This window comes from Asterias rubens, chromosome 5, assembly GCF_902459465.1.
Source record: "Asterias rubens chromosome 5, eAstRub1.3, whole genome shotgun sequence".
Lineage (NCBI taxonomy): Eukaryota > Metazoa > Echinodermata > Asteroidea > Forcipulatida > Asteriidae > Asterias > Asterias rubens.
The window spans coordinates 16,142,333-16,162,933 of record NC_047066.1 but is presented as its reverse complement, the minus strand read 5'-3'; the positions used below and the strand labels follow the sequence as shown (position 1 = coordinate 16,162,933).

The window sequence follows — 20,601 nt, the reverse complement described above, 5'->3', positions numbered from 1 at the left end:
ATAATATTAAAAAACCAAGCTGCATTTTTCACACACACAAACTTCAAGGCATGACAATATAGTACTGTTTATTATAAAACCTTACACAAACTTAGCATTTTTTTACTTCTCTATTTTCCTGTCTGCAGCCATCTCACCTTGTTAACCAAAAGAAAGAGAATCCTGACGCATTCCACAAATTTTCTGGCAGGCAAGAAACTAAATTAAGAGAAATTTTACATTTCAGAATGTACTTCCACATAAAAAAAAGTTTTCTAAAAGTTAGAATCTGACACTGACAGGCCATAACTCATTTACTCACAGGCATGATATGATTTTAGTCCTTGGGAACCAAGGGCTGACCTAATAATAATAATAATAATAATAATAATAATAATAATAAGACTTGTAATGAGCACGTATCCACCCTGCTGGGTGTTCAAGGCGCAGAAAACATCAGTGTGTAGGCCGTAATGGACATTTCAGGCTATTTAATCACAATTTTTCTGATTTTTCCAAACCATGGTCCTATCATTAAGTTCTATCATTAAGCTCTATCAAGGTAAAACTATGAGGCACAAGCAGGTCAGTGATTGCCTCATCATTATCAAATGTCTCTCACATACCTCTTGCTTTGAATAATCTATGCTGAAATTCTCAAGATGCACTTCTAACATTTGGGTGTTTAATGGAACCTCAATCGTATAATGCCTCACCATAAACAGTTTTAACTCATCCACACTTCAACCATAAGGTAAAACTATGAGGCACTACCACCTCGCTTCAGCATCATAATCAACTTGGCACAGTGATGCGAGATAACGGAAGCGCTACTTCCCCTGGCGCTATTCTGCCTAGCACTGTGCTGCCTGGCACTGTGCTGTCTATCACTCCTGGCTGAGTTAATACTGCCTGGGGTAGTAGGACCGGCCGATTGAACATCTTCAGAGAGACGGGTTAGCTTCTCGATGGCGTGTTGTTTCCGCAAACCCTGATGGGAAATAACAGTCTTTGTCAGGTTCCCAGTCTAAATTTAGCAATTATAAAAGACTGATTATCACAAAGAGGGGGATCTCACTATTTTTGTAATTTTGGTCACACTGATTGGGATGCAACGTGTAAAATATAAACAAAGTTTCGAAAAATCAGTGGGGGAAATAAAACTTCTCCAAGGGGAAAGGCCTCAGGAAAATAGGAACAAACACAATGGAATAAATTACCACTAATATCATCAATTTGGAAAAAGACTTTGTAGAAAGAATTGAGCTTCAAAACCTGAAAACTGTTAACCCGATAACCTGATGACGATGTTTTCATCATTTTGTTCTTACCTGGGTGAGTTGAGAATGTCTGGCCATCGAGCGCAGAGATAACAAGCACACCTCCTGCACACTGTGTTGATTATCATGACAAGCAATCTCAAGCAATCTGCAAATAACCAAGAAAGATCAAAAAAAGAAATCAGACTCATTGAAAGTACAGGAATTGTGACAACAAAATTTAAGCAACCAAGTGCAGTTTCGGAGACACCTAACCCTCATTACGAGCTGTGTTGGTTCTGAGAAGAACTGGTAGTTAACAACGCGGCATTTCGATTGGTGTGCTCTGATCGTCTTCAGGAGGAAAACAAACTAAATAAATTTATGGCTTTTTAGTGACCAAGCTCCTAGAGAAATGAGACTGAGTGCTCCACGATTCCAGCATACCATGGCAGATTTTTGGCCTTAAAGCCATTGGACACTTTCAGTAAATAGTATTGTCCAAAGGCCCACACTTCGTGTATCACAACTTATATATAAAATAATAAACCTGTGAAAATTTAGGCTCAATCGGTTATTCGAAGTCGGGAGAAAATAACAAGAAAAACCAACCTTGTTTCCGCACGTTCCGCCGTGTCATGACATGTGTTTAAAATAAATCCGTAATTCTCGATATCGAGACTTGATAATTGTTTTAATGTTTTCTCAAAATCATTTCAAAATTTAAAAATTTACCCAGTCAGTTTCCTTTGTGGTTTATATTGATATCTGAAACAAAAAGTTGCATCCCCGTGATCCCCTGGCTGCCGCTTCCCAGGTTGTATCGGAATTTTGGGTGTGATCCCTGGCTACACGGCAGTTAACGGTTGTATGGCTTCTGACTGGCACCCCCGAACAAAGATATTGACAAAATAGGGACACCGCCAATATAGGGCTAGATAGCTCAGTTGGTAGAGCGTCGGCACGTTAATCCGGAGGTCGTTGGTTCGAATCCCACTCTAGTCAATTCTTTGTTCAAACCCAAAAATCATTTCAAAATTTACCCAGTCAGTTTCCCTTGGGGTTTATATTGTTTTCTCATAAAGTAAAGCATTTCATGGAATAATATTTCAAGAGAAGTCTTTCACCATTACCTTCTGTAAACCCTGTAAGTTATTTTTAAACCTGTGAAAGTGTATAATGGCTTTAAGCCATGGTCAAAGCTTTTTTGAATCACAGTGAGTGTCTACTTAGTTTTCTCACACGACAATGTGAAGTGGAAACGTCAGGCCATTAACTATTTATAAATATTTAAAATCATCTTTCCCTTTTCAGAATTAGTAAGGGAATAAATGTGTAGCGACTAGTTCTTTCACGGCCGTTTACATGTAAAACAGGCAGGGTCGAATTGCTGTGTGATTTAAAGGCCCGAGCCGAAGGCAATTCGCTCCTGCAAGGTTTTAAACGGCCATGAAAGAACTTGTAGCTACCCTTTTATTCCCATTCATAAATACCTTTTTGATTAAAATGCGTAATAAAGTAAGAAACTCTGTAAAACTTATTCGTTTCCGATGTGCTTGAGCTCTGTATGTTTCTACCTCCAAGGTACATGTGTGTACAGTACATGTTACATGTACATGTACGACGTCCGTACGCCTGTGTTGCATGCCTATTTCCGACAGTTTTTGGTTCCGTTCGTGCACATGCACGTATAGTCTTGGTGCAACACGCTGGTTTTCCTTTCACACACAACGCAGCCAACTCACCGACAGTGCCTGCATCGCCCGTAACAAGAAACGTCTTGCATCAAGACTAGAGCGGAGTATCCACTCACAACCGGTTATAAACACTGGTCACTATCAAAGGTTTTAACACCCTCACGTGACGCGCTCTCCACCATAAGGAATAGCGAAACTGTCTGAGGTATTTATGAATACTTTTTTTTTTAAATAAGCTCCTACCGTTCTTGAGCCTTGTTTTGGACGAGGGCTGCACAAAGTTTTGATGAATGTCTTGCAAGATTGCCAAGAGCGCCTACAGAAAGGGAAAAAGGTACATAATAGATATAGTACGATATATAATAGATGTTAAATTAGCATCGGGGATACAGAATATTAATTTTGGTTTTTACCCATACACCGATGTGTGTTAGCACTGTATACTCAAAACATGGGATTGGAACTGCCTCTAGCTACCGGGCAATCTCAGTAGTCTAGTTGGAAAGACACTACTCCTGTAAGGGTCGTGGGTTCTAATCCCACCCGAGTAACATGCCTGTGATATTTTTTCACAGGACTCGGGAAAGTACTGAGTATACAGTGCTAACACACATCGGTGTAGGGGTAAAAACCAAAATTAATATACTTCAGCAATGTTTCTCAGATTGTGTGTATAGCAATTATTCTTACTGCATGGACACATTCACTCAGTATTTTCTGCATTATCTCAGTAACATAACCAACTTTTGAAATGAAATGTTCACAAATTAGTTCTAATGTCATGAATGTATACAACTACATTTAGTAGTACTACAATGGAACGGTTACAAAAACCAAAGGTATACTTTGCCTTTGATAAAGGATCAGGAGCAATTCCAAACAGCAACATTTTCAGAGATTTGAAGTCAATGGCCCCTTTATTCATAGGACTGGTGCCTTTATATGACATGCCCTCCGATATCATGTTCTTGAAAAAGGAAACATGACCTACCTGCGGCATTACATCTAGTACGTCCTATAGGATCCATTAAGAGTTGGACTAGGGATGGTATAGCAGCACTAAGCTGGCTATATAGATCCGCACTATGGTAGGCTGCATTGCCAACAGCGTAGCTGGCAGCCTTGCAAGACAAAATACAAAGCATTAGTGAAACAAGAACGAATAACATGTCAACGAAATGATTTGCAAAAAAAACCTGTTGTAATTATATTATTGATATTATCATTAGTACTGGGTTATTGGTTCTATGCCATGAAATACAAAAAGATTATTTCCAGTTGAGAAATATACAAAAGTGATTCACTAATTACTTACTATTTCTCCCTCTTTGGATTTTGTCTTTTGTGTTCCCAATCTCTTGTGGTCAAACCAGCCCCTTTCCCCCAACCCTCACCCCCTTGTCTCCTTCATTGTTCATCCATTGCTTTTCATGTGTGCTTTCTGCCTCCCTCTCTATGCACCCAGGGGTATAAATGGGTACCTGCGAGGGTAGAGGTTGATATTGTGTATGAAACAGCCACAAGCGCCTTACAGGCAGCTCAGGGCTGTGTACTCCCCAGGGAGCTGAGAAACATTACAGGGATGTTATTGGCCCAATGACCAGGGCATTAATGTAAAGCGCATTGATACGGTTATTGTGAAATGCGCTATATAAGAATTTATTATTATTGTTAATGTTATTATTATTATTCTTGTATCTCCACTTAAATGCTTCTGTTACACCTTTATGTTTGTCATTTAGCCTTTATACCTCCAAAATTTAATTGCACTGGTGGGACAAACATACTGTCTTACTTTTTTGACATCTGCTTCAGGGCTTGACAGACAGGCTTGCAGAGCTCGTGCAAGCTCCTCTCGTTTCTTGAGTACAGCGTAGAAACCATTAGAATGACGCATCAGGTTACCAAACATGCCGCAGGCCCTCGCTTGAACCGTTACGTCTTTACTCGATAGCAGCTGCTGGAGGCACTCATAGTCACCTGTAGGTTGTCATGGAGATAACAACAATTATAATAACAACCATTGACAACCTTTCAAAAATCAGGAATCTTCCAAAATAAAATATTTAAAACAATTCCTTCTTTTTTCAATCCACCCACCCTACATTCAGGAAGAAACTTGTTCGAGCAGAGTTTACTGTACATATAAAGATGTAACAGAAGCAGTTAAGTGGAGATACAAGAATAATAAAAATAACATTAGCAATATAACCATGCAAATACTCACCGTACATTTGCTAATATTGACACACTTTTTAGATACCCAAATTACACTGTAGGACGAAATGATGCCTCAAATGTCGATTATTTAGGAGAGTCAAAATTGAAAGTAAAAATTATGGAGCAGGCGTAGACGCTCTGTCGCCTAAAATGCGCATTACACTGTAAAACACACTGGGACATTCACTTCCAAAATGGTGCATCGAAGGATGCTGTGTGGCATTAGGGTCCAATTTCATGGCATTGCTCAGGGCAGAATTCTGCGCTTACAGGACCCTGTAAAGTGCATAGGCAAGAATTCCTGGGTAAGCATAGCCGTGAATTTGGACCCAGAAGAGTTGGGCCAATACTGTTGTATGATCTAGATAATAACTAGTTTTGTTTTAAGCACTTTAACTATTGATGCCTCAAAGTACTTATCATCACCTATTTCCAGACAGGTTTTTATAAGACACATTATCTAACACCTTATAAGGGTGTACAAGGTGCTTTGGCGCATCCAGCAGCCACTGCCAGAACATCGGGACAACCCCTTCTTTAGCGATTGTAACTGGGTTATTTCATGTGCGTTACACAACACACGGGACCAACAGCTTGTACGTCCAATTCGAAGGGCAAAGCAATAATGTCATGCTGTAAGGAAACAAGTGTCAACACAGGGACTCAAACCCACACGCTGCTGATCAGAAACACCAGAGCTCGAGTCTGGTGCAATCTTGAAATTGGTTGAAAGATTGATTTTTGCACACCTTTCTTTCCCTGTAGCACCTGTTTGAGCATCATGAGGTGTACCGCTGAGCTGCGAGCGAGGTGGCTGCATATTGTGAGTACATCTCCCTGGACTTGACAGGGACTGTCCGAAGACAGTAAAGAGTTAAGGAAAGACTCCGCCTGAAAGACAATCAGAACAGATGGTTAGTGTTTATTTTCATTTCATTACAATTTATTTCATTTCATTTATTCTGGTTGTGAAGCCAAGGACTCTCAGAAATTGAACTTTATCCAAGAACACCATGGAGAGAAGAAAAGGAAGGCAAGTTTCACTTTTAGATATGGGGGTATTGTTCCATGGAAAACCCATGGAGGTAAAAGGTATGAAATATTATCTTTCAGTACGCGCGAGTCCACCAATCAGAAGCTCGAACTACTAGGGGGATAAAAACATATATGCTACGACCTCTGTTTTATATCCTACTTCCTCTGTTTTTATTACACAGTGTGTATTGTGAAATGTCATTTGGTCACGCTCCATATACGAACAGTGCAAAAATTACATTCTAAACTTTGTGCGCGTGAAATAATGCTCTGAAATTTCAAATTTTGCGTGTTGCAAGTGAGACTGGAATATAATTCCGTTATCACACGCGCGCTCCTGAATAAGAAAAAATATAGTGCGGCCTTGTTGGATATGGGACGCAGAAGCGCTTTATTTTTTCGTATTCCACTCGCGCTTGTGTGATAACTTATAATGTCACTATCCGGTAAGCCACTGAGTAAATATCTCAGGTCATCTAGGAACTAATTCATTATGTTTTATTTGATTTGAGTCATAAACCACAAGATACTTCCACATTCAAAATGATCAAGGCCTGAATGTATTTTTCTATTCTTACGCATCAACTTGCATCAAAGAATTTACAGTTTGTGTGTATACACTTACCTTTAATTGTGGAATGGCCTCAGCAAACTCAGTAATGAAAACTTCATGGCTCAGTACAAAGCGAGACAATAAACCTGAAGAAAAAGGACAATAAGATATTATCTGCTTGTCAATGAATGACGAATTGGTTGTTATATTTGACACGAACCCATTCCTAAGTGTCCCTTTCCAACCATAACCACAAAAAAACCTCTAAAATGTCCAGTCTCAGCCTGTGGAAAGGAATACCAATCTCATCAAAATCGAAGCATCCTTCCATCTTTAAAATGGCATATTTATTGTGTGGAGTATTTTGATTGATTTGGTACTGTACAAGCCACCCAGTCTGGGCCCAATTTCATGGCTTTGCTTACCCCCGAATTCTTGGCTTACGATCACGATTCCCCGCTTACGTGCAAGCGCCGAATTTCTGCGCTAGCCTTGTAAGCGCAGAATGCCTAGTAACGCAGAGTACGCACGCGCAGAAGCCAAAATTCGCCGCTAACCCGTGAAATACGCTTGCCATAAGCACAGAATTCCCTGCTTCCGTAAGCGCCGCTTTTGTGCTTACAGTAAGCAGAGCCATGAAATTGGGCCCTGATCATGAAACAAGGCACACCGATCTTATCAGAGTGCAAACATTGAAGTGTTTTGCTACCATAGAGGTCGTTCACACGCCATACTAAAGTTGGTCTTAGTCCACTTAGACCGGTTCGGGTTCAACTTTTGTGCGTCTGAATGCAAAGAAAGTAAGACCTGATCGGGTTTAAACCCCAAAACTTAAACCGTCCAGCGAGGCGGTCTAAGTCTGAACCAGTTCAGGTTTATCTTTTAACACTGCCAAAGAGTGGTGTTCATGTATGTTTTAAGTGTCCATATCCTCCCAGCGTTAAAACTGTTTTCCGCGTCCGATTGAGCCATTTTTATCCAATAATATGTTGATGATCGTCCAGGGCATGGGGCGCTTAGTATTTTGGTGCGTGAATCTGGTTAATAAAACCGGATGTTAGAGCAATGGGGTCGCGTTTACTTTGACCTCTTAAAACCGAAGATAAACTGGATCGGGTTTAACTCTGTGCTGTCTGAACGCAATGGGTTTTTATTTTTACGACCACCCCCCGCTGCTCGTAAAAGTTAAACCGGTTCGGGTCTAAGTTAGTACGCTGTCTGAACATACCCATAGAGCAGAGGATTTTAATGGATTTGGTACTGTACCCTTAAGCCAACCAGTCATAAAATGAGACCAGGCATACCAATCTCACAAGAGTCCAAACATGTATTGTGTGGTGCTGCTTAGAGTGGAGTCTTTTGACTTGGGACCTGTATGAGTGACACAATACAGAAGGAGCTATTGCCTCACACGTTCCTCCTGTCAGGGTGTTTGAGCACGAGACCAGGCTTTCTGCTTGTTTTCATCCTTATACTGTGGCTGTGCGGAGATGTACAACAAAGAGCTACTCCAGTAGCTTTTTCCCTCATACTGCATCACTCTGGAACTCCTTGCCTGGTGCATGCCTCCTTGCCCTTCATCCTATGATCTTCCATCTTTTAAGAGGAATGTCAATTCCTACCTTCAGCTCCACTGAGTTTCTGCATGTCTATGTTTTCTTCCTTGTAGCCCTTAACCTAGAGTGGCTTTTAGCCTTGTTTTGGGCGACTTGCATTAAAAAAAAAAAAAAAAACGAGACAGTCCTGAATCCTCTATCATGGTAACACAACATCACAGGGTAAGGTAGCTGCATCAAGACCAGCAGCAGATCAAGATGGTTGGCATAGACTTCTAATGACCACCGCAGCGCAATTTGCGCCACCGGAATGAAGAGAGAGAGAGAACACAACATCCAAATAATGGAGCTCTCTTAAGAATAGTACATCTGGCCACAGGCTAATATTGGAAATTGGGGAGGAGCGGTGGAGGTACAGGACATCCTGGAAAATCAGACAAAACCCAGAGAGGAGTTTTGAAAGGATTTTGGGCCGATATGGTAAAACCAAGGTTCATACTTCCTCAGAATGCGAATGCGATACGAATTTTGACATCACAAATTCGCAATGAATAATTTGCTTCAGTTGACTTGTGCTCAACTCCTGTGAAAAACATTCGCTGCAAAAACAGCCCTGTGACGTCAAAATCGCATTTGCATTCGCAGGCAATATGAACCGGGCTTAAGAAACTCTTAACCCTTCTTACCAACTGGTACCTCCATCTGATCAGGCTTAAGGTGTAGCATACAAGCACTGATGAGTCTAGTCATGATATGACTCTCCTGTAGGCTGGCCAGTATGGCCTCCATTAACATGTCATGAGTGTCCAGAGCAAACGGGAAGCAAAGGAGCTGAGAAACGTTCAGGATGATGTCAATGACCATGGCGGATAGATCTTGCTCTCCGCTGCTACTGCATGTGGAAAATAGTTTGGGTTTTGAAATACATGGTAGACAATGAGATGATACTTGGGCGTAGTTGACAAATATACATCAATATTTTCAAGCCTTTTACAGGGTTCAAAATTAGTGGTCGCCCGATCGCCAAATGCAAGGGAAAACAGCAGAGTCAAAACCCTTCTTTACTAGTCCACCAGACAAGTAAAAAAGTGTTCCTAGGAGGGGTACAAATGTACAGTAGAAGACCTTTTAATACATGGCAGACAGTGAATTGTTACATGGGAATAGTTGCCAGATATAAATCATTATTTTCAATATTTTCAAGCCTTTAGTTTCCAGTAAACAATCAATATCCCCAACCTGTGAATATTTCAGTTGCACTAAACGATCAAAAGATCCTCCACTTTATCTGAAAGACTGGTACTTTTTGAAAGTATAGGGGCCATTCAAACTCCTAAGAGCTCTAAAACAAAAGTGGCTACAGTTTGCTCAGTCGTTTATCTTTAATAGGTTCCCAATATCCTCAAGGACAATGAGGCTCCTTACTCTAATATTCTATCATGGAACCAGACTATTTTTCTCGTTTTGATTATACATACAGTAATTTCCTGCATATAAGGCGCCCAGGTGCATTACCCTTAACTTACCAAAATAACATTCAAGTGTTAAAGTCTAACGAGCACCGCCGGTAGATAAGATGCAGTAATTTTTGTTTGACCTTTGAAGTTCAGATAAGATGCATCTTACGTAGGGAATTAAAGTAAATGGAATGGGAGTAATAAATAATGGTGTAGAGGTCGTACCTGGCAGCAAGGTAGGCCAAGAAGTCTCTGGAGACCAAGGTGGTAAGGCTGAGCATGACGACACCATCAGCGCTACAAAGAAGAGGCACACACTGGTAGGGTTCCTGTAGGGGTTGACAGTACAAAAACAAACACTATTATAGTAGATGATACATCTTTATGTTCCTTTCACACTGTGGTGAAAATTCTTGCGAATATGAATATTTGAATTCCGCTGTAAATTCGCTCAAAAATTGTGATTGGAGAGTACATATTTTCCTGGTCGTCCCTCGATAGCAATATCTCCTTACCAATATCTTCTGAATGTATTCGAATGCTTACCAACGCTTGCCAATGCCTCTCAAATAGCTAAGGAACATTGCAATGCTTATGAAAATCGATGGCGAATGACTGTTTTCACAACACTTTCTGAAATTAAGGAAGCGCTTCCTAAATTGACCGACCTTCATAAGGAGGTGGAGAACGACTTGTGAAAGTTCCAAATTGTTCACCAACGCTTACGAAGACATGGTAAATGTTGAGCAGTTTGAGCGATTGTCAAATATTTCTATTTGTAAGCACATTCGTTAGCATATTCGCCACAGAGTGAGAGCAGCCCAAGGGACTGTGAAGGGGGATAACCCTGATTCAGCCCAAGGAGCGGGTTGGCAATGTCCCTCTTGTGACAGTTGGTTTGTATCTCTCACCTTCAAATGGCCGTCCGGCAAGGTGATGTTTAGGCAATTTCCAATTACAAAATATATTTACAAAAATAGTGCAACAAGTGTATTAATTGCTGCTCAGAAATAACCATTTGCTACTCAATATCAGCATTCAGTGTGCACAAAACATGGTCAGTCTCAATATTTTGCTCTCCAACGTTGCCGGACGAAATCATTCCCAATAAACTATTCTGTTTTACCTGAGTGAAGACGATAGTGACAATCTGAAGAGCAGCCATTAGACCTGATGGTGAGATGAGACCCCACTGTGGAGGTGAGGCTATAGCTCCACAATCAGCTAACTCGTCATCCATGTCTTCAACTGGTAGGTCGTCTGGATGTACAGCGCCAAGAATCTGCAGAAGCCTGAACGAAAAGATGAAGAGAAAAATGCCTCAAAATATTAAAGACACTGGACACCTTTTGTAATTGTCAACATGGTCAAAGACCAGTCTTCTCACTTGGTGTATCTCAACATACACGTATGCACAAAAATAACACACCTGTAAGAATTGGTTGTCAAAGTTGCGAGATAATAATGGAAGAAAAGACACCCTTGTCACACCAAGTTGTGTGCTTTCAGATGCTTGATTTCGGGACCTCAAAATCTAATTCGGAGGTCTCGAAATCAAATTCGGGGAAAATTACTTCTTTCTCGAAAACTATGTTACTTCAGAGGGAGCTGTTTCTCACAATGTTTATACTATCAACAGCTCTTCTGCTTGTTACCAAGTAAGGTTTTATGCTAACATGCATTTGAGTATTTACCAATAGTGTCCACTGCCTTCAAGGGAGTTTCCAATTCAAATTTACCCAGTCAGTTTCCCTTGTGGTTTGTTGAGGGAATAAAAGAGTGGCCTTTGAGAAAGACTCTGCTAGGGTCGAAAAGTTAGGCAATTAACTATTTTTTAGTAAAAAATATTCTGCTTGGTGCCATTTGGTTGTGTACAAATAGATTACGTGTTGGCACTAAAAGCTATAAATTGAGTTCGGCGTAAGTAAATTTTAGTACATGAGCTTGATACCCAACAAGTGAAGCCAGCCGGTATTAAACAGTTCCAGCTATGTCTTTATCAGCCATTAAACACCCCGATGTGACGTGCTCCCCACCAATGGGATTAGCAGAGAGTTCTATTTCCTGACCTTTGCCACAGCATCTGCCAGACTCCTGATTCAATCAGCAGACGACTCACGGCACTCGGACCGACACTCAAGAACTGGCACAGGAGCAGGAGAAGGCCATCCAGCACACCATAATCAAAAGGACATCTTACACAGATCTAGAAAAATGACATGTTTTACACAAAATAACCTCATTAGTTCACCTGATATTTCATGAAAGTCAAAGAAGGCAATTGCCCTAATGTCCCTAATCATTGCCCCTACAGAAATTAAAACTTCCCCGAAATACATGATGTACATGTAGGTGTCCATTACAAGGGACTGCCTTGCCATTCAATTGTAGTAGAATAAGGCATTTTACTTCCCAAAGTCGAAGAAGGCAATTCATGTCCCTAATCACTGCCTTGGTACACTTTGAATTGCTTTAACAGAAATTCAAAGGGCACCAAGGCAATGAAATACTGCCTTGCCCTTCTGAGAATGTAGTAAGGCCTGCTATTTCCTGCAGGCAAGGGAGGCAATTGCCTCCATGTGCATTATGAAATACTGCCTTGCCCTACTAAGAACCAAGTATCAGACAGAAACTTTCTAAATCAGGTTTTTTTAATTTTTAAAAAGACCAAATCTATGATGTGGTGCATATCCGACTTTGATATTATTATTATTATTATTATTATTATTATTAACCATTCGGCATCGACACACCATCGTAACTTACTGACCTGGCTGAGATCTGTGAGTGCGGAGTGAACTGCAGCGAGAAGATCATCAGTAGGCATTTCTATTGCTACACCATGGTATAACAGCTGACTTACTAAAAGGGCTGCAGCAGTCTGGCAAAAATAATAGTACAAGAAAAGTCATTCCATCATCATGTCAAAATTAATTTTATCTAACCATTTTAATGCACCATTTATTTTTAGTGATAAAATTGATCATAATTTGTACACATTACTTTTTGTCTTGTTTCTTTTGCAAATGGCGACCCCCCAAAAAGGCAGGTCACAAAGCACCCTCTATTTCCCATTCTGAAAACTGTGTGGCTGTGCAGTCTTTATTTTTTGTTTGAAAATACTTTTTTATAGGGATTTAAATCCTTTGTGTTTACATTGTCATTACTTGGGGTCATTAACTGTCAATACTTGGGCAGACATCAGAGCTACTGGTCTGTTCTTGATCCAATTAAAAGATTAAGATTCACCGTTGGGAAGAGAAGTTACATGGAGATAACAGGTGTGAGTTGGTAAAGACGATAAGGATGTATTATTCTGGCTTATTTCTTTAAAGGAGCTTTCCTGTAATTTTCTTTCTCTTAGTTTAGAAGTTCTTACAGTTTGACTGGCAACTTGTGAATCCAGGAGGATGGCAGCAAAGATTATACTGGTCTGGACGAGGCTGGAAAACAAAATGAAAGGAAATTGTTTTAAAAAAAATAAAGTGTACCGTCGACTTCACTTATTATCATTCTTGTCAGTCACATAAAGGCACATAAGATATGTTCCTGTCAGAGAATTATTGCAAAAATATAACCTTGAAATTATATCACTGATATTTGGTCGAGTGATTTCATTCCCATCCACAGTTTTCATTAAACATACAAAGTCTGTAACAACTGTGAATATTTCATTAAATGTAGAGATTAAGTTTCAGCGAAAGAAAGTTTTTGATTAGTAACAGTGACTTGCAATGCTTTTAACTGCCACTTCATCAACTTTCATAGTATTTCACAGTAAGATATTTTTCTCTTGAGGATTGGTATGATGGTACTTTACAATCAGCTGTATTGTAGCTCTTATCTCTTATCTATTTCCCTGTTGATTTCCAAATTCATATTGTTTTTTTTAACCAATGGTTTCGAGCTGGCACCCCAGAATAAAAATATTGACAAAAACAGGGAGACTGCCAACATTAGGGGTCGATAGCTTAATTGGTAGAGCGCCAAGTTTGTTAATCTGGAGGTTGTAGGCTCAAATCCCGCTCTAGTCAATTTTATTTCTTTGCTCAACCAAAAACTGAAAATTCATTCTATATCTCCTCTCCATTTGGCTCTTGGTTAGTATAGTAAATATGTTCGCACTCCAGAACAAAGATAGGGACACCATGACGAGGGCAAGAAAAACATCCACAAAAGGAAAATAAACCAAATCGGCCATAACAGAACACGCTAGGGTCAACAATCACGTGATGAATTGGGCGGACAGAGCAATTCTACATAAAGAGGGTGACAAATATAGACGATGGAACCGGGAAAGTCTCTAGATAAGGAGGCGACGATCAACTCTGAACAGAGACGAGGGAGGGTATGAACTATCACACATATGGGACCCCATCATACCCCAAGTTCCACCCCGGGGGAGGACACAATCGGCCAAACCACCATCCAGTGGCCGAAGCAGGCAACAGACTACCAAACGACTGGTGGTGCCTCGTTCTGAGGATGACTAGTGAAACTAGTCGAAACGTTAACAAAATTATGTGAGTGTTTGGCTGTGTTTCTTAGAAATTCATTTATTTTACCAGCCTGATGAACTTCTTTCATAACATAGGGAGAGCACCAACATTAGAGGTAGATGGCTCAGTTGGTAGAGCGCCGAATTGTAATCCGGAGGTTGTAGGTCAACCAAAAACCAAAACCTCCTTCTTTTTCTTCTCTCCATTGGGTTCTTTGCTAGTATAGTGATGAAGTTTACAGCAAGAATAAATGAAACGACAAACATTAAAAAAAAAAAGAATTCCAACTTGATATGTCTTGAAGGTGGCTTACCACTGTGGTATGTCTCCCAACTGGGTGACGATTGTGGCAAGAGTTTGTAGCGTCATTTCATACACTGTGTTCTGATACATGTCTTCGATCTCCACCTGTTAAAAGATTGACACCGATACAAAAAGCTCGTAACGACCAGACATGACTAATACTGTTGAGGTTTTCGCATAATCTTTTCTTGTAAAAAATAACAGGAAACAGAAATTTTTGTTTGTTTAAGAAAACACTATGCTACATAGAAAACATTTAGAAAATGTCAATTTAGGACTAAATATGTCAACTTCTGTCAAAAGAATATCTTTAAATATTGTTTGACTAGTGTTTGTGTTCAGCACCTTGACAGAATTGTTTAAAACTTGATGCAAAAGGAGGACCCTACATACCTTCCCCTGTAAGATCCACAACAAGATTCCTATGTAGTCTTGATTCATAGCTAGATATTCACAGAACTCCTTTGACACTTGACAACTGAAGTACACAGTCTGTGGTTGCACAAAACAAAACAATAATTCATAAATACCTCAGACAGTATCGCTATTCCTATTGGTGGAGAGCACGTCACGTGGGGGTGTTTAAACCTTTGATGATGACCAGTGTTTATAACCGGTTGTGAGCGGATACTCCGCGCTAGTCTTGGTGCAAGACGCTTCTTGCTACGGGTGATGCGAGCGCTGTCGGTAAGTTGTCAGTAAGTCTCACTCATAACAAAACAATGCAACACACGGACGTTGTACATGTACATACAGAGCTCAAGCACATCAGAAAAGGATAAGTTTTACAGAGTTTCTTACTTTATTACGCCTTTTAACCAAAAAGGCATTTATGAATGGGAATAAAAGAGTAGCGACTCATTATTTCACGGCCGTTTAAAACCTTGCAGGGTCGTTGCGGTAATACCATGTGTAAGTCTACTTGCTAGGTAGAATATATTCTGTAGAGAACTTATTTTGCTTTATATTACACTACCGCGGAGTAGACTTTCGGAATCCAGAAGACTTCTCAGTTCTAAAAAGAACTGTCCTGCTTTTTTACTACTACCTAGGCGGAATGTAGACGATTGGACGAAACTACTACTTTTTCTTTAGTGGATCGAGTGGACTTCTCTTTATTTCATTACTGCCGAGTGAGTTTTTAATTGGTCTCAACGCTTTGATTAATTTGCTCTAGTCATTGTCACGCTCAAACTCGAGTCTGCTTATAATGGGTGATTCATGCAATGGTCTTACCTTGAGTGCGTTTTCACAGAGGACTGGGCTGGTGAGATACTTGAGGTAGTTATGTGTCATCTCTTTATGTTTACTCATAGATAGTTGGGCTCCAACACACTTAGCCATCTGGTGAATATGAAAGATACACATAACATACATCACTACAAAATGCTTACATAAATGCTTAGATTTAAGTCTACTGTTTGGAAAAGAACAACTTTGAGATAACAGGTGTGAGTTGGTAAAGACAAAAAGGGTGTGTTAGTCTGGTTTTTTTCTTTAATAGAGCTTTTTTGTAATGCTTGCTGCTTTATGCATGAGATGACTCGATGCGTGTCAACCACACATTTGTTGTTTCTATTTTTTGTAAGAATTTAACAACATCCACTGCGGTTTTGACAGATAGATAAACTATGCCAACCTGCAAAAATCATGTGGTGAAAGCACCTACACAGTACATAGTCAACCCTCCTACTGTCAGACCAATCGACATCATCAACAAGTACACATTTAGTTCTGTGCAGTTATGTCACCATACACATAACCAATGCAGTTGAATGGTTTTAAACGGTAGTTCAACTTAATAAAAAATGTCACCAGGAGTAAGAGGGTTAAGATTAAGTATCCAACATACCTGGCGCTTCCCCTGTACACACGACTCAATGCCTAAGGGTAGGAAGACGAGTTCTGCAATGGCTCCAACAGTCATCCCACATAGCTCCTCCCATCTTGCTGCAACTTCATCTGATTGGCTATCACTAAGGCTTCCTGAAAGAAGTCAACAGAAAACAAGGCTCAAATTAACAACAAACCAAGGTTTTAATGGGAAGGTATACGTTTGGTAATCACTTTAGAAACTAATGGAAATAACAAACTTTTGGGTAGAAGCCTACAGCAGCTTTTGAAAGTTTAAAGCATTTTGAGAAACACTTTGCTTTCAAGTTATGTGGTTATGTGAAAAGATCTTTTTTTAATGGCCCAAAATTTGAATCTGAGAAGCGTTACTGTCGGATTGTGTGTCCCAATTTCGAAACCTGTGTGTTAGCAGCAGGTAACGCAAAGATTTAACAGTTTTACCCGCTGCTATTACACATACATATAGCAGCGGTGTAAACTGCCTCCAGCCATTGGGTTCTGGGCCAGAATACTGGTGGGACATCTGCTCTAGCAATGCAAAGGTTGTAGGATCAAATCCCACCCCAGTGATTTGCCTGTGTTTTTTTTTTCTTCACACAACTCAGAAAAGTACTGAGTATGTTAAAACACATCGGCTCAAGGTTAAAACCAAATTATTCTTTTAATCACCAGGGCAAAAATATTAACATCTATTCATAAATACCCATGGCAGTTTGGCTGTTCATATTGGTGGAGAGTGCATCACGTTGGGTGTTTAAACAGTTGATAATGACCAGCTGGAGAGGGCCTTTATCGCATGGCCACGACCCTGCCAGATTTTAAACGGCTGTTTAAGAACCTGTGCTACCCTTTTATTCCCTTATTAAAATAATGGTTAAACAATATCTGACCTTGTAGTCTTTTCATAGTGGCAGGGTCCTCCATAAGGCAAGCTAGGAATGCTGGGATGATATCGGCGTGGTGAGATGCAAGACCACTATAAAACCCTGTGGTAAACTCAACTGGAGATCGGTCCATTGCTTCACATTGGTAAATGAAACACTAAAGACACATCAATGAAAAACAATAACATGTATTATGCAAAGTCATGAAAGTGCACTTCACTAAGTTGAAAGACAAAAAACATTACTTAATACCACCACCTAGAGAGGGTTGTTATTCATAATGATCCAGGGCTGTATGCTTCGTTTTTGAAAGGGCTAGGGCACCAAGGCATTTTCTCCTTGGCAAAGGGCACCCTATGATGTAATTGGAAATTTGCACTGGAGCGTTTCAAGGGCACCAAGGCAATGACCAGGGGACAAGGAAACAATAGCCTTTGTTGCCTCCGTGAAGTATCAGGCCTGCCCCCGATTTCACGAAGCGCTGCGACGCGTCGCAAGTGCAAGTTGCGACCGGTTACACGGCGTAAGTTGCGATGCGTATAAATCGATTTCATCAAAGTTACGATGCGTCGGATACGTCACAAGTTCCCTGACAACGAGGAAGAACACGTGGTAAGTTACGACGACCAGGGTCGCGTAAGAATGCTATGTTTCATTTGTTTACGCACAAAATGCATGAAAGGACATAACAATTACCACACGTAACTTCCGTGAACCAATCGGGAAGACACTAGACAACAAATGGAAATTTACCCTCCCCCCCCAAAAAAAAAAGGACGGGTAAAAGAAAAGAAACCAAACACACGCATAACAAACGAACACACACAAACTAAAACAACTAAACAAATAAATAATTATATAAAAAAAAAAAAAAAATCTAAACACTAGTCCGAAACGGTTGAGTGTCTGCCATCTTGAATGAACTATAATACACGACTGTTCATGACCAAGTTGTACACAACATAAAACAGCCGCAGAACTTTAGCAGTTCATCCTCGTCCAAAGGGTTGTTTTTATTAAGAGTGAAAATAGTTTGTATTGCGACTCGTCGCGCTTACGACGTGTTTGGTGAAATGGATTGTGGAACTCGTCGCAGCCGCGACGTGTCTTAGGTCTGCGACGCATCGCAAACCCTACGATGCGTCGCTACTTGCGATGAGTTTCATGAAATCGGGGGCTGATGATCTGAGCTCGTGTTCTCTTACTGAAGGACAATCAGTCTATGGGAAACTTTTGAAGGGGCACTAAAGCTAAGATCAGGGCAACGGAGGCAACAAGGCCCCTTGTAAACAGCCAGTATTAACTACAGGTTTTGGGTGACTGCACAGCCAATTATAAAGCCAGCCATTTTAAAGGTTTGCTGTTATACAAAGTAATGATGCTTTTAAGTGAAACCTTGTTATTTTTATACAATAATCCAATTGAATTTTTTTTTTTTTTGTACATTCCTCTGTATTTTATAAATTATTTATTTTCTTTAAAAATAATAGTCTTCAGGAACGCCCACATAACTAGGTTACGTGCAGGTGTTGGACAAAAAGAAACTGTGCAGTCATGACAGTGCAAAGATTATCTCCAATTCTTCTCGATACCTCCACATCCTTAAGATATATGTAGACAAAATGATCTGGAAATGCTTACAACAATCGTCTGAGCCCTCAGCTGGAGTTTGTCATCTTGTTTAACATGCAGTAACCATGGCAACACATCGGCATATGACAGAGACACTTCCATCAGGCTCTTGACTCTAGAGATATTATTTAGGAGAATTAGGAAAATGTCATATATGTAAGATTTAGGCATTGCATGGTGAGGTATCAATAAACATTATATGTGACCCGCTGTCAAAATGAGCCAGATGGTGACTGTTTAAAGAATAGAACGATCCAGTAGGCTCCGCCCACGAGGCACATGTGAGCAAGAACAAGTGGAGGTTATGGGGCTCTCCAATGCCTTTCTGAACAACTCTGCCGCGTGTGCCAAGATACGCGCTAGCATGTCAGACCTTATTTGTTGGACCTTCGTTCCATTGTGATTGGTCAATACGCAATGGGGCGGATCTTAGTGGATCGGTCTATTGAGTTTAAGCATGGCTGGAAAGAACACATCAGCAGCAGTTATTTGGTATGTCTCAGCTTTGGGGTGCACTGCGTTGCTGAGTTACTCCTGTTTGAAATTAGCCAATGTATAATGCTTTGGTAAAAACAAATTACCAGTAAAGTGATAAGTAAAATAAGTGTTCTGAAAGTTAACTTAAAAAGTAACCAACAAAATAATAATGCTACAAAATTTGATGTATTCCATATTGAACTTTTATTTACACAACAATGCATTTGGCAACATCCGACTCATTTTTCATAGAGTGGGTCACATTTTTGGTTTGCAGTACGTGTGTAATCTGCTTGCAAGGTAGAGTTTGTTCTTAGAGAACTGTTTTGCTACATGTTTATATTCTACTTCCGTGCAGATCAGCTGATCAGGGCCCAATTTTATGGCTCTACTTACCGTTAGCAAAGAATCAGTGCCTACGGAAATATTCTATGCTTACGTCAACATATTCCACAGGTTGTGTTGGAAATCGTTAAAAAATAAATTAACGGTTGTATGGCTTCTGATTGGAACCCGAACAAAGATATTGACAAAATAGGGACACCGCCAACATAGGGCTAGATAGCTCAGTTGGTAGAGCGCCGGCACGTTAATCCAGAGGTTGTTGGTTCAAATCCCACTCTAGTCAATTCCTTGTTCAACCCCAAAAATCATTTCAAAATTTACCCAGTCAATTTCCCTTGTGGTTTATATTGACAAAAAAATTCACATTAGAGAATTGTTATCTGACTACCAGTCCTGTCATAGACTATTAATTTTTTGTTTTTTTACTCATACACCGGAGTGTGTTAGCACTGTACACTCAGTACTTTCCCTAGTCCTGTGAAAAAATATATCACAGGTAAAACTCGGGTGGGATTCGAACCCACGACCCTTTCTAGAGCAGTGTCTTACCAACTAGACTACCGAGATTGCCCTGTAGCTAGAAGCAGTTTGAATCCTATGTTTTGGCAGCAGGTACCCCAACGATTTTGAATTGCAAGGGTTGTCCCACCCGAGTATATACCTGTGATATTTTTTTCACAGGATAACTTCAAGAGTGATTGTACCTGTTTAGTGTAAGGTTGGTTCCAACGTCTGACATCATGTAGGCAGTGATAGTTGTGGTAAGATCCATCAGTATCTGCACACACCATGGTTGCTGAAATAAAACCACCGTCATTGATTAAATCTATATTGTATAGACAAGGTCACAG

General features: G+C 40.2%; 1 protein-coding gene across 1 annotated transcript in view; it reads right to left on the bottom strand.

Moving 5' to 3' along the window:
- Positions 1-20,601, bottom strand: part of LOC117290838 (serine/threonine-protein kinase 36-like) — a 35,564-nt gene continuing 14,963 nt past the window's right edge. Inside the window, exons 13-32 of the mRNA XM_033772397.1 lie at positions 20,455-20,546; positions 18,938-19,043; positions 17,303-17,453; positions 16,411-16,544; positions 15,795-15,902; positions 14,952-15,050; positions 14,569-14,663; positions 13,136-13,199; positions 12,527-12,637; positions 11,826-11,962; positions 10,883-11,048; positions 9,982-10,085; positions 8,986-9,191; positions 6,816-6,889; positions 5,905-6,046; positions 4,731-4,915; positions 3,927-4,056; positions 3,179-3,251; positions 1,311-1,407; positions 1-970 (exon numbers count right to left, since the gene is read on the bottom strand). Of these exons, the coding sequence (XP_033628288.1) occupies positions 740-970; positions 1,311-1,407; positions 3,179-3,251; positions 3,927-4,056; positions 4,731-4,915; positions 5,905-6,046; positions 6,816-6,889; positions 8,986-9,191; positions 9,982-10,085; positions 10,883-11,048; positions 11,826-11,962; positions 12,527-12,637; positions 13,136-13,199; positions 14,569-14,663; positions 14,952-15,050; positions 15,795-15,902; positions 16,411-16,544; positions 17,303-17,453; positions 18,938-19,043; positions 20,455-20,546 (2,505 nt within the window). The 3' untranslated portion in view covers positions 1-739. The remainder of the gene's footprint in view (positions 971-1,310; positions 1,408-3,178; positions 3,252-3,926; positions 4,057-4,730; positions 4,916-5,904; positions 6,047-6,815; positions 6,890-8,985; positions 9,192-9,981; positions 10,086-10,882; positions 11,049-11,825; positions 11,963-12,526; positions 12,638-13,135; positions 13,200-14,568; positions 14,664-14,951; positions 15,051-15,794; positions 15,903-16,410; positions 16,545-17,302; positions 17,454-18,937; positions 19,044-20,454; positions 20,547-20,601) is intronic.